General features: G+C 40.2%; 1 protein-coding gene across 3 annotated transcripts in view; it reads left to right on the forward strand.

Annotated features, from left to right (window-relative positions):
- Nucleotides 1-268: 268 nt before the first annotated feature.
- SEC23A (SEC23 homolog A, COPII coat complex component) overlaps nt 269-17,368 on the forward strand; it is a 68,126-nt gene continuing 51,026 nt past the window's right edge. Inside the window, exons 1-7 of one of the 3 annotated variants that reach the window (XM_070431844.1) lie at nt 269-408; nt 7,276-7,517; nt 10,214-10,271; nt 10,481-10,567; nt 11,482-11,718; nt 15,690-15,769; nt 16,721-16,865. In XM_070431844.1, coding sequence (XP_070287945.1) covers nt 7,297-7,517; nt 10,214-10,271; nt 10,481-10,567; nt 11,482-11,718; nt 15,690-15,769; nt 16,721-16,865 — 828 coding nt within the window. In that variant the 5' untranslated portion in view covers nt 269-408; nt 7,276-7,296. The remainder of the gene's footprint in view (nt 409-7,275; nt 7,518-10,213; nt 10,272-10,480; nt 10,568-11,481; nt 11,719-15,689; nt 15,770-16,720; nt 16,866-17,368) is intronic. The other 2 variants (XM_070431851.1, XM_070431855.1) reach the window with 2 other exon arrangements.

Raw genomic sequence — 17,368 nt, forward strand, 5'->3', positions numbered from 1 at the left:
GTTCCGGCTCCATCCGGTGCGGGCCCCACCCGCGCGCCTCCGTTGGGTTAGTCTCCGTCGCCCCGCCACTCCGGCTCCGTCCCTGCCCCTTCATCAACTCTCCTTCTAGTCCCGCCCACCCCGCAGAAGGTGCCGACCCCGTCCGGGATCTCCCCTTCAGGCTTCCGGCCTGTCGCCCCGCCCCTCGGCCCAGGCCCCGCCCCCCTCCTCACGCACGCCCCGCCCCCTCCCCTTGACGTGGCAGAGGCGGCACCAGCCATGTTGGCCCAGCGGAGTTCTGCGCGGCGGTCGGGGGCGGGGCGGCGCGGGTCCTGATCGCACTGCCACGGCTGCTGCTGCCCGGCGCATAGGACTGGTTTTCGTCAGGCCGAGGCTGCGACAGGTGCGGATCTCGTAGAGGGGACACTGGTAAGGACTCACTCCAGGGCTGCCTCCGGGACCGGCTCTCTGCGGGGAGCGGGGGAGGGGCGGCGGGGCGGGCGGGCCGGGGTCTCTCGGGTGGTGCCCGCTCTGCCCTCTCAGTGCCTGGGGGTGGGCGAGGCACGCCCGTCCGGCGGGGCAGCCTTGAACCCTGAGCCTGTCACCCTCTCCTCCCCACCGCCACCCTCTTTTTCGTTCTTTCCGGGCTTGGGGGCCCGCCTCCCACACCCAGCTCCCCTGGATCAGGTGTCGGGGGTCGAGTGAGAAACGGCATCTGGCCCCGCACCCCAGCCCCGCCTCCGGGGCGATCTGCCTTCCCCGCCGCCGGCCATCACCGCTTCTGGGCACTTGGACTTCTTGGTTCATTCCTTGCCACATCCCAAGTGCCCTAGACTTTGAACCGCGGTGACTTCGTCACCCGTAGTTCGGCCTTTGGGAGTTAAAGGGGAAAAGGAGAAAAGTCAGACCACGCCGACCCCTCAGGGCTTGATTACAAACAGAGTTCACTTTTCAGAAGGGACCTATCTTACCGCCCGAGTGCTTTCCCGTTTTGAGGGGGAAAGGAAAAGGCATAGGAAACTTACATGTAAGCACTGGAGCGTGCTTGTCGAATGAATGTATCCAGGTGAACTTCCTCGACCTCCACCCCTCAACGACAAATGAACTTGGTTAAGAAAAGTTTTATATGTAAATATCGATATAAGTATAAGTACATGTTAAGTTTCCTCCTTGTCCTTCCAACCATTTTTCATTGACTCAACATTTAAAGTTAGAAAGGGCCTTGTAGTTTTCTGGCCCAAACCGCTTACCTTACTGATGAAAAATTGAGGATCCAAGAGGTTAGCTATTTGTCTAATGTAAAGCTAGTCATCGGAAGTAGTTGAGGACACTTCATTGAGGATCTTACAACTGAAAAGTAGGAGGCACATTACATTTTCAGTTAAATACATCTGATATTGGGAGGAACTCACTTTTGCTTGCAAGTTAGGATGTTTGCCACTTAGTTATCTATAAAATGGTTAATATGGGAATATTGAAAAACTTATCATATGTGAAGCCTTAAAAAGTACTGTGGGTACATGTTTGATATGCTAGTTTAAAGTCATATACTGCTTTGTTTCTTTGCTTTAGTTATAAAAAATGAGACATTTGTTTAGAATGGTCTTTTGTGTTTTGTACCATTTAATAAACGTATAGTGACTACTGTGTTAAGTCTCCATGCTAATATAGTGTCTGAGTCATATTCATTTGGTTTTACGCTTTTATGCAAACGTTAGTGGAGAGAGTGCTTATCAAATCATGCTATTTTATAAATGTCTTCATGATAAGTCTCAGAGCCTTTCTCTACTAGGCTCCCTGATTGAATTAATGTCCTAATGGCAGTGGTTCTCCGGACCCTTTATTCTTAAACATTGTTGAGAATCCCATACAAAAACAAAAATCCACCTGGCTTAATAAAAGACATATCTACTTCTGTATTCATTCTATAGTGATACATTGTTTTGGTTGAATTGTATGAAGGAAATCTGACTCTAGCTGGAAAAAGGCGGCTATTTTCATAATTTTTTTCAGATAATTTTGCACACTCACCAAAAATGAACAGTTTTTAAAATATATATATATATATATATATATATATATATATATTGATTTCATAGATGAAGGAACAGGGAGAGAGAGATAGAAACATCAGTGATGAGACAGAGTCATTGATTGGCTGCCTCCTGCATGCCCCCATTGGGGATTGAGCCCACAACCTGGGCATGTGCCCTTGACCGGAACCGATCCCAGCCCCCTTTAGTCCTCAGGCTGGTGCTCTATCCACTGAGCCAAACCAGCTAGGGAAAAAAAAAATGAACAGTTTTAATTAAGACATCAATGGTTAATTGCAGTGTAGAGTCTGAAACCTTAGAAGTAAACTTTTTGTACTCTGTTGCATTAAAACCCTTGGTCTATCCTGCACTTTGAATGGATCATTTACTCATGCATGATTTTATAATATTATGACTTCATTATTTTGTTACCACCCTTTGGGGTTCTTGGGTTTACCAAGATCAAAATCGAGAGGAAACCCCAGAGAATTTCCAGATAGATTTAAGGTTATGCTCCAGCACAAGGGAGGCAGCACAGAGGAAAGAAAGGTCTTCTGAACTGGCTGGGAACAAAGGGGGCTTGAGTGAAAAATTGGGCTTGTGAAGGTTCCAGGGAGTAGAAATTTCTATGTTGGGTTCCCTGGCAACAGCCTCCCCCACATGCACTGTGAGGGCAAGATTATAGTGTTGCTCATTACTGTCACCCCAAAAAGGTCCTATAGCAGCCAAACCTTGATCAACTGCATATGTGGAACAGTGGTTTAGACATTTTCTGGCCACCTGGTATATTTCCATTCCCGGGGCCCATGTCCCTATACTGACTCAACTTGGAGATATTGCTTCATGAATAATGTATATCTTCCAAATGTTGGCTTTTTGTTATATTATCCTATATAATAAAAAGGTAATATGTAAATTGACCCTAATGGCAGAACGACCAGAATGACCACTCGACCAGTCACTGTGAGGTGCACTGACCACCTCTTGGTCCCTTCCCCCGGCTGTCAGGCTCCAATTGCCTGATGGCTCTCTGGGGAACCGGGGGGTGGGTGGCGGCAGGGGGTGGGACTGGCTGTGGGCAGCGGGGGAAGATGGCACTGATCGCAGGCCAGGTCTAAGAACCATACCCACGCCTCTAGCACTGTATAATAGAAGGCTGATATGCAAATGGACTGAACGGCCCAAAGACTGGTTGCTATGATGTGCACTGACCACCAGGGGGAAGACACTCAATGCTGGAGCTGCCCCCTGGTGGTCAGTGCACTCCCACAGGGGGAGTGCTGCTCAGCCAGAAGCTGAGCTCACAGCTGGCAAGTGCAGCGGCCGTGGTGGGAGCCTCTCCCGCCTCCGCGGCAGTGCTAAGAATGTCTGACTGCTGGCTGAGGCCCACTCTTCACGGGAAGCGGGCCTAAGCCATGAGTCGGACATCCCCCAAGGGCTCCCAGACTGCAAGAGGGCAGGAGTTTCGTGCATCAGCCTCTAGTATATATGTATATGTATGTGTGTGTATATATATGTGTATATATATATGTGTGTGTGTGTGTATATATATATATATATATATATATGTCTATATAGTGTAAAAATATATATTAAAATTTATATCCTCACTTGAGGAGTGAGGATATTTTTTCCATTGATTTTTATAGTGGAAAGGAGGGGGTGGGGGAAAGAGAGAGAGAGAAAGAGAGAGATTGACTGGTTGTCTCCCACTCCCACCCCAGCCAGTGCTGGGTATTGAACTTGCATCTGAGGTACATGGAGGTACCACGTCTGGCTTGACTGGGAACTGAGCCCAAGACCCTTTATTCCACAGGCCAACACTCTAACCATGGAGAAAAACTGGCCAGGGCTGTACAATATATTTTAAAAATCACATTGATATCACCAGAAAATTCTTTACATATTAGGAAGCTGTGAAGCTTATGGTAGTGGATACATGTTTTCCAGTCTATACTAATAAAAGGGTAAATGCTAATTAGACTGGACGTCTTCTGAACGTCCTTCCAGACGTACTTCTGGACAAAGCCACAGTGCTGCGAGGGCTGAGGGCAGGTCACTGCAGAAGCCTGCAGTGGCATCAGCAGTGGGGTGATGGGGCAGCACCTTCCCCTGATCACCTGGTCGCCTCCCGCAGAGGGAGGCCAGAGGCAGCAGCAGTGGCTGGGGTGATGGGGATGCGCCTTCAGCAGATATGCCTGGTCACCTCCTGCAGAGGGAGGCCAGAGGCAGCAGCAATGGTGGGGTGATGGGAGCGGTGCCTTCCCCTGATGGGCCCGGTCGTCTCCCACAGAGGGAGACAAGACTGCTCCCCAAGGGGAGTGGGCCTAAGCCGTCAATAGGACATCCCCTGAGGGCTCCTGGACTGTGAAAGGGGGCAGGCTGGGCTGAGGGCCCCCCCCCAGGTCCCGGGTACCTGCGGCTGTCCAGAGGGAGGGAAGCCTGGGTCCCGGTTGGCCTGCGGCTGGCCAGAGGAGGGAAGCCTGGGTCCTGGGTGTGGGGGCCGGGGCAGAGGTTGTTAGGGCTGGTCAGGCAGGCAGGGGAGCAGTTAGGAGTGATCAGAGGTCTCGGGTACCTGCAGCCGGCATGGGCAAAGCCGGCCCAGGTCCCGGGTGCCTGCGGCCGACTGTAGGAGGGAAGCTTGGGTCCCAGGTGTGGAGGTGAGGCAGAGGCGGTTAGGGGCGATCAGGCAGGCAGGCAGGTGAATGGTTAGGAGCCAGCGGTCCCAGATTGTGAGAGGGATGTCCAACTGCCGGTTTAGGTCCTATCCCTGTGTGAGATCGGGCCTAATCTGGCAGTCAGACATCCCCCGAGGTGTCCCGGATGGAGAGGGTGCAGGCCAGGCTGAAGGGACCACTCCCCCCCCCTTGCATGAATTTCGTGCACTGGGCCTCTAGTATTTTAATATTTGCTCGAAAGCTCTTATTTTATCACTGGCAACAAATACTGTCAATTGTTTTCCAGGTGACAGGCTCATTTCATCTATTTTGAGAAAATATATGACAAATACCTGAGTACTAGTAATGTACTATTCTTGGAAAATTGAGAAAATAGTCACTTAAAATATTTTTTTGTGTTTTGTGGTTCAGATGAACAACCCTGATTGATCTGGTATATTTTAGTGGATATTTTAATGCTTTTTGGTGATGCATTTTAGATACATCTTAGGTTATAGATTTAATTAAGTAATGAACAGAAAACTTCATTTGCTTTATTTTCTATAGATACAATAGGAGGGATTGCATAGTCCTAGAATTTATGTTTATGTCTGTAGCATGGAAGCTGTTGCTAAACACTGGATTTCTCTCCCAGAGGAGATTGTTTCTCCTCCTGTTGCCTGTATTAGAAAGGTTGGCACCTTCTAACTCCCCTCTGACTATCTCAGGCCTTTGTTTTACCATTATCTTTCAACAACCTCTTTTTCTTAAGAGTTCGTATCGTCCTTCTCAAAGCTATCTCCTATATAAAATGTACCTTCAAAATAATTTTTTTTCTAAATAAATTTAGTTATCTTAGAATTTCTCTTTATTCTTTATCATCCTTTGGAAAACCCATGGTTGCTCTTGTTTAACAAAAGATTCTGTCCTTGTCCCTCAGATCCTGATAGGAGGAAATACTGTTTAATTTTTTTTTAATATGTTTTTTTTTTATTGATTTTCTACAGAGAGGAAGGGAGAGGGATAGAGAGTTAGAAACATCGATGAGAGAGAAACATCAATCAGCTGCCTCCTGCACGCCCCCCTCTGGGGATGTGCCCGCAACCAAGGTACATGCCATTGACCGGAATCGAACCTGGGACCCTTGAGTCCGCAGGCCGACGCTCTATCCACTGAGCCAAACCGGTTCTGGCCTGTTTAATTTTTATTTTATTATTAATTGAGGTATAATTGGCATCTTATTTCTTTTAAAGTAGAGGAAGCTCTTAGCTGCTTAAGATACTTATATTTGTTAAGCTTCACTTTCTGTAATTTGTATTATCAAAATTTATTTGAAAATGTTTCTAAAATTAAATATAATATACTTTTATTGAATTATATTTTTCTTTCCCTTACTTATATTTGAGAATCAGTTCCTCATCCCATCATTGTTATTAGCAACTTCAGCATCCATGTTGGCTCTTTTTCTTTTTTAATATTTTTTTATTGATTTCAGAAAGGAAGGGAGAGGGAAAGAGAGATAGAAACATCAATGATGAGAAGGAATCATTGATCGGCTGCCTCCTGCACGCCCCCTACTGGGGATGGAGCCTGCAACCCAGGAATATGCCTTGACGGGGAATTTCACCTCGACCACTTGGTTCATAGTTGACCCTCAACCACTGAGCCACACCGCCTGGGCCATATTGCCTTTCTTGGCACCACATCTTCATAAGTCTCCAGTGTTTTTTTAAAATATATTTTTATTGATTTTAGAGAGGAAGGGAGAGGGATAGACAGATAGAAACATCAATGATGAGAGAGAACCATCGATCAGCTGCCTACTGGGGATCGAGCCCGCAACCTAGGCATGTGCCCTTGGCTGGAATGGAACCTGGGACCCTTCAGTCCACAGGCCAACACTCTGTCCACTGAGCCAAACCAGCTAGGGCTCCAGTGTTGTTTTTTTGTTTTTGTTTTTTTTAGGAGAGTGAGGGGGAGGGAGAGAGAGAGGGGGAGAGAGAGAGAAAAAGAGACAGATTGATTGATTTGTTTTTCCACTTATTTATGCATTCATTGGTTGCTTACTGTATGTGCCCTGACTAGAGATCACCCACAACGTTGGCATATCTGAATGGTGCTCCAACCAACTGAGCTACTTTGCCAGAGCCAGTCTTCAGTTCTTAATGTCCTTCATTTCTCCCACAAATCTTTTGACCATCCACATAGCACGTGAAACTCTATCTTCTCAGACCTTTAATTTTTACAGTTTCTTTCTATCACTAACCACTGTTGCAGTTTGAGTACACAAGATAGAATTGCTGTTGAGGTAGAAAAGCTAACATCTTAGATAAACAGTTAGAGAGTAACAAGATGGAGATATTGCTTGATGTTGTCCCCTAACCAGAATGGCATCCTCCTCCCCCTGGTAGTAAATTTACTACTTTCAGTAGAGTCATTTATTATTTTGTTATAAGTGGGATTATTGTTGCTTGCTAATTTTTTCCAAGATAAATGTTCCCTTTGGTCATGATTTCTAATGGGTTAATATTGTTGAAAGTAGGGAAAACATACTTATTTTGAATTTTCTTAAGAGAGTTTGAGAATATTTTTTAATTCTTTTACAGAAATAAGACTCAAGCTCCACAATGACAACCTATTTGGAATTCATACAACAAAATGAAGAACGAGATGGAGTACGATTTAGTTGGAATGTTTGGCCATCAAGTCGGCTAGAAGCTACAAGAATGGTTGTTCCAGTAGCAGCCCTATTTACACCACTAAAGGAGAGACTCGATTTACCACCAATTCAATATGAACCTGTTTTGTGTAGCAGGACCACTTGCCGTGCAGTTTTGAATCCTTTATGGTAATTAATATATATGGAAAAACGAATATGGCAGTATGATTTAGAAATGTAGTTTTTGACTCATTTATATAAAATAGTCTTTCTTTTTGTTTATAGTTATTTTTATTCAAATGAGGATAGTCAAATCCAAAGAGCTATAAGATTTTATTTTTTAAATATATTTTTATTTATTTCAGAGAGGAAGGAACAGGGAGAGAGAGAAACATCAATGATGAGAGCGAATCATTGATCAGCTGCCTCGCGCACGCCCCCTACTTGGGATTGAGCCTGCAACCTGGGCATGTGCCCTTGATTGGAATCGAACCCTGGACCCTTCAGTCCGCAGGCAGACGCTCTATCCACTGAGCCAAACCAGCTAGGGAGATTTTAGGAGTAGTAAGGTAATTAGAGACCAAATGTTAAATTGTTCTTATATAAATCACTAGGTCCTATCAGTATTTTCTAGATACTGGTACTGGCTGTTTATCAACATATCTCATGTCAATTAGAAAAGTCATAATTGAATTGCATGGTGTTTGAAAATGTTATGATTTCTTGTTGTGTAAGCAGAAAATCAGGAATCATTTTTATTCTTCTATCCACTCCCTCTTTCCTACCCAATCCACTAGCAAATCTGATCAGTCCTATCTACAGAACATTATTGATTCTGTTTCATACTCAGTCTCTGCTAATACACTCTACTTGAAGATATGCTATCTTTTTACTGGTCAATTTCATGATCTTCCTAATTGGTCTCTCTATTTCGGTTCGTGCCTTTCAGCAGTCTATTCTCCATCCAAAAGCTAGAGTTTTACAAATGGGTATCAGGTTATGAAAATCCTCCAATAGCTTCTTATAATATTTGGAATAAAAAATCCCCATAGGAAGTCCTCTAAAGCCCTATATGATCTACCCTCTATATAGTTCTGCCCTCATATTATGTTTATCTAATTCTCATCTACTTTATTATTTTTTTAAAAACATATTTTTATTGATTTCAGAGAGGAAGGGAGAGGGGGAGAGATAGAAACATCAATGAGGAGAGAGAATCATTGATCGGCTGCCTCCTGTATGCCCCACACTTGGGATCAAGCCCACAACCCAGGCATGTGCCCTGACCAGGAATTGAACTGTGACCTCCTGGTTCATAGGTCATCGCTCAACCACAGAGGCACACTGGCTGGGCTCATATACCTTACCCCCTTTCTGACTTAAAAAAAATTTATGTATGTATGTATGTATGTATTTTAGAAAGGAGGAGAGGGAGAGGAAGAGAGAAAAAGAGAGAGATGGATTTGTTGTTCCACTTATTTATGCATTCATTGGTTGATTCTTATATGTACTCTGACCAGGACTGAACCTGCAACCTTGGTGTATCAGACGACACTCTAACCAACTGAACTACCTGGCCAGGGCCCCTCTTTCTGATTTTTGAATATACCAAACTTATTTCTACCTTAGAACTTGTGTAATAGTTATGTAGTCTGCCGGGATTGCTCTACCCCCAGATTTTCCTGTGACTGGTTCCTTTTCACTTAGGTTATATTTCAGTTGCTTAAGAAGGCCTTCCTGACTTGTATGCATGCATATAAGCATAACTAATGGACATAAGACACTGGGGGGTAAGGGAGGGTAGGGGTTTGTCAAGGGGGGGGGGAAAGGATACTTATGTAATACCCTTTGTAATACTTTAAGCGAAAAATTAAAAAAAAAAAAAAAATAATTCTATTCCAATAAAACAGTTGTCCTATTATCTAGAAAAAAAAAAAAAAAAAAAAAAAAAAAAAAAGAAGGCCTTCCTTTAAAGTAACCCTCCCAAACACATTCTCACATCCTGCTTTGTTTTCATTAATTTTTATTATTACTATCTAAAAGTATCTTCTGTGTTTAGCCCTGGCCAGTTGGTTGGGTGTCATTCTGTGCACTAAAGGTTGTCCACTCAAATTTTCAGTCCTGGCACATGCCTGGGTTGCTGGCTCAATCCCCAGCAGGAGGCGTGGCAGAAGCAGCCTATTGATGTTTCTCACACTGATGTTTCTGTTTCTCACTGTCTCTTTCTCTCTTCCTCTTTCTCTCAAAAATCAATTAAAATATATATATTTTTAAAAAGTGCCCTGACAGTGTGGCTTAGTGATTGAGCGTTGACCTATGAACCAGGAGGTCGGGTATATGCCAGGTTGTATCTCGATCCCCAGTGTAGGGCATGCAGGAGGCAGAAAATCAGTGATTCTCTCTCATCATTGATGTTTTTGTCTCTCCCTCTCCCTTTCTGTCCTTCCTCTTTAAAAACAAACAAACAAACAAACAAAAAGTATCTTCTGTGCTTATGTGTCTACTTGTCTATTGTCTGTCTTTTCTGGAATATAAACTCAGTGAGACCAGGGACCTTTACTGTCTTGTTCACTATCACCAGCACTTAGAAAAATAGCTGGTACATGTTAAGCATTCAATAAATACATTTTTGAATTGTCTTCAGCTGAGTAGTCATCTTAATTTCACTAATATTACTGTACATTAAAAGTTATATTTATTTATAAGTAAACTTATATGTCAAAAATATGGATTAGATGGCAGCATTTAAAAATAGATGGCATTTGAAGATCACTTTGACTATATTTGAATACATTCATATTTTAGAAAGAAATTAATTTTATTGATATTAGGATTCTTGTAAAATAGAACTGAAATATGACCTTTTGTATCTTTTCTTAAAACAGTCAAGTGGATTATCGAGCAAAACTCTGGGCTTGCAACTTTTGTTATCAAAGAAATCAGGTAAGAAAACCCCCATTACAGATGTTAATGCTGTAATACTGGTCTAAATATGTATACTTAAAAAGAAAGATGAAATTGTTGTCATATGATAAAAATACTGATTTTTTCCATTATTATGTGATCAGGAAATATTTATTTTTAGTTTAAAATTTCATTACTCTTTCTGACAAATAATTTGTTAAATATTTTTGTTTCTTTTCTACCTGTAGTTTCCACCTACTTATGCTGGTATATCTGAACTGAATCAGCCTGCTGAACTGTTACCTCAGTTTTCTAGCATTGAATATGTAGTTCTGGTAAGAACATAAGAGTATATCTTTAATGAAGTTTTAAATATCTAATAATTTATACCAAAATAGTTGTTAAATGGAGATGACTTAAAAGGCATCATTCTTGATTTTCACATTTAATTGATGGAGCATTTCAAAGATAAGACTTCTTAGTCATTTTAAGCAAGGTAATATTCTCTTTTGTAGTTATTTGATGGGTGGCCAGGATATTGGATGGGATGGTGTGATCTGCTATACAGAGTATATCATTAAACACTAAAGTATCACTCCTGCTTTGTAGTTGGAAAGTCAGTTTACAAATACTTAGTCAATCTGATGCTGGAGCCTGATGATATATCCCCAAAGCTAGTTAATGAAATTATTCTTGTATTGGTTCTTCCTAGGAAAATCAGTTTTTCTTCCCTCTCTGAATAGCTTTACTTATTTGTTTCTATATTTAAGAGTGAAAATGATAATATCCTTTATGAATGTTATAGAGAAAGCAGAATATGGTTCACTTGAGCCAGTCAGTAATCTGTTCAACCTGGCTAGTGTCCAGTTCTCTCACAATCTAATTCAGATTTAGGCAATTATTTTATAAATTCACTACATGTTTTTAAGCTTTAGAGTTACTATTTTTTTATTTTAAAAGGAGTAAGTACTTGTTATAGATACTGAACCTCATGCAGTTAAATAAAATTGAGAGTGAGAGTGAATGTTTCCTCTATGTAACTGTAAATAATTTTTTTTACAATGAATAATTTTTCACTTGATGATATGTCTTGGATGTCTCTCTGTGCATATATAACCTGTTTCATTTTTGAAATGGCTTTATTAGGGTTCCATTGTATGAATGTACTGTTGATTATCCTTATATATTGCACTGAAGTGTTAATACTTTTAAAAGAACTTTTTCTTCTGATGGCAATGTGTTTTAACAGCGTGGCCCTCAGATGCCTTTGATATTCCTCTATGTGGTTGATACTTGCATGGAAGATGAAGATTTACAAGCTCTGAAGGAATCAATGCAGATGTCATTAAGTCTTTTACCACCTACAGCCTTGGTTGGACTTATTACTTTTGGGAGAATGGTGCAGGTTCATGAACTTGGATGTGAGGGCATTTCAAAAAGTTATGTCTTCAGAGGAACAAAAGATCTGACTGCCAAACAACTGCAGGTAAACAGCAGCCTATCTGTGAGCATCATTTTAGATATGTCTGAAAAAGCTTCTGGGTGTAAGTTTCTAGAAAATATTTTCATTGTAATTGACTAATATGATTGTATTGTAACAAAGGCTTTACATTTGGTGTTGGCATCAGTTTTCTTTTATTTGCCTTACATTTTTATCAGACAGATCAAAGATCTTTCACTTTTAACAGTATCTTTAACATTTAGAGTAAAACAAAGTATTTTACCAGAGATTTGAGGGCCTTATAGAAGTGACATACTGAAGACAAGCGAAGGCAACTGCAGAATATTAGCTTTTGTTTCTTGACATCTCTCACTTAGGAACTAAACACTTTTATTATGTTTGCAAAAGGAGACATTTTAAGGTGTTAGAATTTTTAATATAAGAACTATAGGTATATGTATTTTTTTTTTAATAATAGGATGACATTTTTATCTTTGGGGCAAAATGAAGCTTTCAAGGCCAGGGAGTTATGTGTAGCATACTAGGATCATCTGGGATATTTTTCAAAATATATTTTTTTCCCCCAAAGATTTTGATAGACCATGAGAGAGTGAGTGAATATGTGCTTGTATTGGGAAGTGGTTGGAAGGGTAGATTGCTCATGTAAGTATTCAAAAACTTTCTAAGAGGTTCTAATAAAACCCCCAGTTGAGAATAGTTACCCTAGAACAGTGGTTCTCAACCTTCCTAATGCTGCGACCCTTTAATACAGTTTCTCATGTTGTGGTGACCCCCAATTTCATGGTTACAAATTGAACATAATTAAAGCATAGTGATTAATCACAAAAACAATATGTAATTATATATGTGTTTTCCGATGGTCTTAGGCGACCCCTGTGAAAGGGTCGTTCGACCTCCAAAGGGGTCACGACCCACAGGTTGAGAACCGCTGCCCTAGAAGATAAGCCTGGCCTAAAGTAGACAGACCTGAAATCAGACTTTGGAGGCATCCAGGCAGCCCACAATGAAATTGAAAAGATTTTGAGGATGACTCTTATTTGGAGCTCCGCAGACCGGGGTAGTGGTGCTGCAGTTAATTGAGATAGAAAATACTGGAGGAATTTAATTTGCAGGTTTGGATAGGGAGGATAGTGAACAGTGAATAAGGTAGTGAATGAGTAGTGAATAAAATTTGAGGACATGGAGAAAATTAGAGTATGTGTTCTTTCCTGAGGTTTGTTGTTGAAGGTAAGGAAGGTGATAGTGTGGAGGTTTGAGAGAGAGAAAGGAGCAAAAGTGGTTTTGTTGAGGAGGGACAAAGGTTTTGTTTAGGAGAGACATTTGAATGTGTTTATACACGGAAGGGAAAGAGACTAAAGAGGGTGGGTAAAAGCAGGGTGAGATGAGAGAGTGAGGTTTCAGAAGACATGGTAGGGATTCCTTCAGGGGCACAGGAAGTAGAATACCTTACATGAGACAAGAGAGAAAGTGGGCAAGTTATAACCTCTCTGTGCCTTATTTTTTTCAATTGTAAAAGGAAGATAAGAACAGTGATTACCTTATAGGGTGGTCATGAGAATGAAATGAATTGTGCCTTAATGTATTTGTTGTTATTTTTAAATTATTAATTTATTTAAAGTGGCTTAATGTTAGTTCTGATTATTGAGTATATTTTACTTAAGTTATATAATACATATGTAACACAAAAAATCTGCCTTTTTGCAACAGGCAGTAAATTCTTATAACATTTTTCTTTTCTCCATTAAAATGTTTTTATCTTCTATCTCTTGATAACTGTCAAGTTGAAAAGAGTCTGGTCTTAGCCCTAGCCGCATAGCTCAGTTGGTTAGAGCATCCCATACACCAAGAATGTGGGTTTGATCCCCAGTCAGCGTACACATAAGAATCAACCAATGAATGCATAAATAAGTGGGAACAACAAATCCATGTTTCTTTCTCTCTCTTCCCCTTTCTCCTCCCCTCTTCTCTCTCTAAAGTTAATCAATAAAAAATTTTTAAAGGAAGAATCTGGTCTTTGCTCCCCAAATAATCCTGGATTTAAGTCTTAAACTTATCTAAGTTGTGTGCTATTGGATGGATCTCTTTGCTTTTTTCTCATCCTCTATGGAAAGGTGTAAACAGTAACCATTTTGCAGAGTTATTATTAGTACTAAATGAAATAATTTGTGAACACTCAGTATAGTATAACTATTATGGGGTTTTGTAGCAATCCTGGGTTGTCTTGCTTTGTCACTTGTTGTGGAATCTTATGCGAATTACTTAGTCTTTCTGAGTGTCAGTTTTCATTTGTAAAGCAGGGACTGAGAAATCTACTTCATTATTGTTTTGTGAGGAAATAGTATATACAAAGAGTTTAGCACATAATAAGTCTTCAGTAAAAAGTTGCTGTTTCTGCTAGCAGTATAGGAAATGCTGCAAGATCAGTTTAATCATTTTTCTTTGCAAATCTTTAGATTTTCTGATTTTTTGTTATATGCTTTTACTCTCTTCATGACTAAGCATTTCCATATTTAAGAAAACTTTAGTAAAATAACATTTCCAAATGTTTAGAGAGAAATTTGCACACTTCTAAAATTCAAAAACCAAACTAGCAGTTTGGTTAGGCATTAAGTCAGAACATTAACAAAGCACATGTACTTATAACCCCCTTTTTATGATGCCATATATTTCTCCTGCATAACACTTATTACAATTGCAATTTTATAGTTAATGATTTGACTTAATTAACTCTGTTTCTGTCACCAGATTTTAATTTCTGTAAGGTCAGGAACTATATATTTTTTCACTATTAGATGTCTGGCACAGAACAGGGATGAGTGAATACAAGTTAAGGAATATAGTCATTCAAGTTACACAGTAACTTAATTTTACTATTAATGAGAAATAAAGTATTTCTGAGCTCCTTCTTCTTTGCTCACATAGCACATTGTACTTTGCTCTCTCTTTTTAAAAAATTGATTTGAAAGAGAGAGAGAGAGAGAGAGAGAGAGAGAGAGAGAGAGACATCACCTTGTTCCATTTATTTATGCATCCATTGGTTGATTCTGGTATGTGCCTTGACTGGTGATAGAACCCGCAACGTTAGTGTATTGGGACAACGTTCTAACCAACTGACCTTTCTGGCCAGGGCTACTTTGCTCTTTTTTGATGGTTATTTCAATGTACTATTAATGTTTACCTGGTAATCTCCCCAACTAGACATTTTGCTTTCTTTTTTCTTTTTTTACTTTTTTTGCTTTCTTTTTTTTTCTTCTTTTTTTTAGATTTATTCTATGCTGATTTACTCCCAGGCCATAAGTTTTTGTTTCTTCAGTTTCTTCTGGGATATCTTTTTCTTTTGTGCAACCTTCTCTTCTGGTTAAGGAACAATCTGCTCATTTTCTGTAAGAATCATCTCAGTGTGGCAGGAAGAGCTCATGTATGGGTTAATCCACCCATGGGCTCTGTAGGTTCTATGCCGCATCTTGGGAGCTTTGTTCACCTGAATGTGCTCAATGATCAGAGAGTCTACATCTAAACCCTTAAATTCAGCATTGCTCTCAGCATTTTTAAGCATGTGCAGCAAAAATTCAGCACTCTTTTTGGGCCACCAACCCTGCGTCCAGTTCCAGTGTTTCTCCTGAGCACACTTACCAACTCCACTATTGTAATGACAGAATGCCACACTGCTTCTTTAAGGTGACATCCTTCAGATACTTGGCTTTTTAAATATGCTTACCCTTGATGGCCTGGGCAGTTTCATAGGTGTTCTTAAAGTGAGCACGAAGATTTTGTTGATTTGCATGATTTCGTGGGGTTTTCTGGGTCTAGTGAATAGCAAACCATTTTCAGAGGTCACCTATGGCCGCTTTGGGCTAGACATTTTGCTTTTTGAGGAAAGAGACTTTTTTACTTTTGGGTTCCTAATACCTAACACAGAACCTTGTACATGGTAAATTGTTGAGACATCTTTTAGGAGTAATTATATGGATATCACAGAAGTAATCTCTTTACAGGAAATGCTGGGGCTCTCTAAAGTACCTGTTACTCAAGCAACACGTGGTCCTCAGGTACAGCAGCCACCTCCTTCTAATAGGTAATAATTAAATATGACAAAGAGAATTTGACAATTCATGAAGCTATTTTAAGTATCCCTTACCCTTAACTTGAACATAGACATTCGATGATACTATTAAATATTTTTTGGAATATAAGTAGGTTGCATTAGTATACTTTTTAAAAAGTTGAGACAGAATTATGTCATTACTAGTAAAATGGTTGGTTTCTCATCATTACAATGTAAGGATTTACTATAGTTTTGATATATTCCTGAGTTTCTGTTTTTAAATTTGGAAAAACTGAATTTTGTGGTTGAGGGCGGGCAAAAAAAAAATAGCCTCAAAAGCTTTTCATTTTGCTGTCTTACCCTTAGAGGTTGCTTTTCCCCCTAAACTCTCAAATCAGAGGAGGTATTACTAAAATTGAGTTGACATCTCTTCTCATAATTATTTCAATAACCTTAATACTTAATAGATTGGTAAAAGAAAGCTATAGTCCTGAAGTAATATTTGGTTTGACTGTTTCATTTATAGCAGTTGTACTCAAAGTGTGGTTCCTGGACCAGTAGTGTCAGCATCACCTGGGAACTTGTTTGAAATGTAGATTCCTGGGCCCACCCCAGATTTTCTGAAACAACTGTGTGTTAAAACAAGCCCTCCTACTGCTTCTGATGTACATAATAGTTTTGAGAACCATTGGTGTGTCCTGTATTCAAATTATTTTTCTGTGTTTTTAAGAAAATGGATGGCCCTGTATGGTGTGGCTCAGTTGGTTAGAGCATTATCCCATATACTGAAAGGTTTCGGGTTTGATTCCCGAGGGCACATGCCTCGGTTGTGAGTTCAGTCCCCCTTTGGGGCACAGAGGCAACCAATAGATGTTTCTCGCTCTCTTCCTCTCTAAAATTAAAAAAGAAAGAAAGTGGATAGTTTGTTTCTTAAACACTCACCCACAAATAAATGGCTTTTTATTTAATTTTGTTTTGCAGATTCTTGCAGCCAGTACAGAAAATAGACATGAATCTCACAGATCTTCTGGGGGAATTGCAGCGAGACCCTTGGCCTGTACCACAGGGAAAGAGACCTTTGCGTTCTTCTGGGGTGGCACTTTCCATAGCTGTAGGACTACTTGAGGTAGTAACAATAGCTTCATTGTGGAATGTAAATGTGTTTGTGTGTGTATGGGATATGTACAAGATAATGTTGAGTGAAATAAATGAGGTCATAGTTGAGCGAGTATATGATTTTATTTAAAGTTTGATCTGCAATATATCCTTTTGTGTATAAAGAGGCTTCTGGAAGGATGGTCACTAAATGTTAACAGTGGTAGGATAAGGGCAATTTTACTTTTAAGTAGAGTTTGAAATTTTTACGCTACACAGATCTTAGGGAAGAGTTATTTTAAGATTTTTTTTAAAAAAAATTGGAAATGCTATCAAATTTACAGAAAAGTTGCAAAGAATTTCTCCCCGGAATTATTTGAGATTAAGTTGTTGATAGGATGTTCCCGATCCATTGAATACTTTGGTTGTGTTTCCTATAAACCAGGATATTCTATATAAATAACAACAGTACAGCTATTAAAATCAGAATATTAACACTGATACATTACTACCATGTAATTCTCAGACCTCATT

This window comes from Myotis yumanensis, unplaced genomic scaffold (assembly GCF_028538775.1).
Source record: "Myotis yumanensis isolate MYYU_CA2020_CCGP unplaced genomic scaffold, mMyoYum1.0.hap1 SCAF_1, whole genome shotgun sequence".
Lineage (NCBI taxonomy): Eukaryota > Metazoa > Chordata > Mammalia > Chiroptera > Vespertilionidae > Myotis > Myotis yumanensis.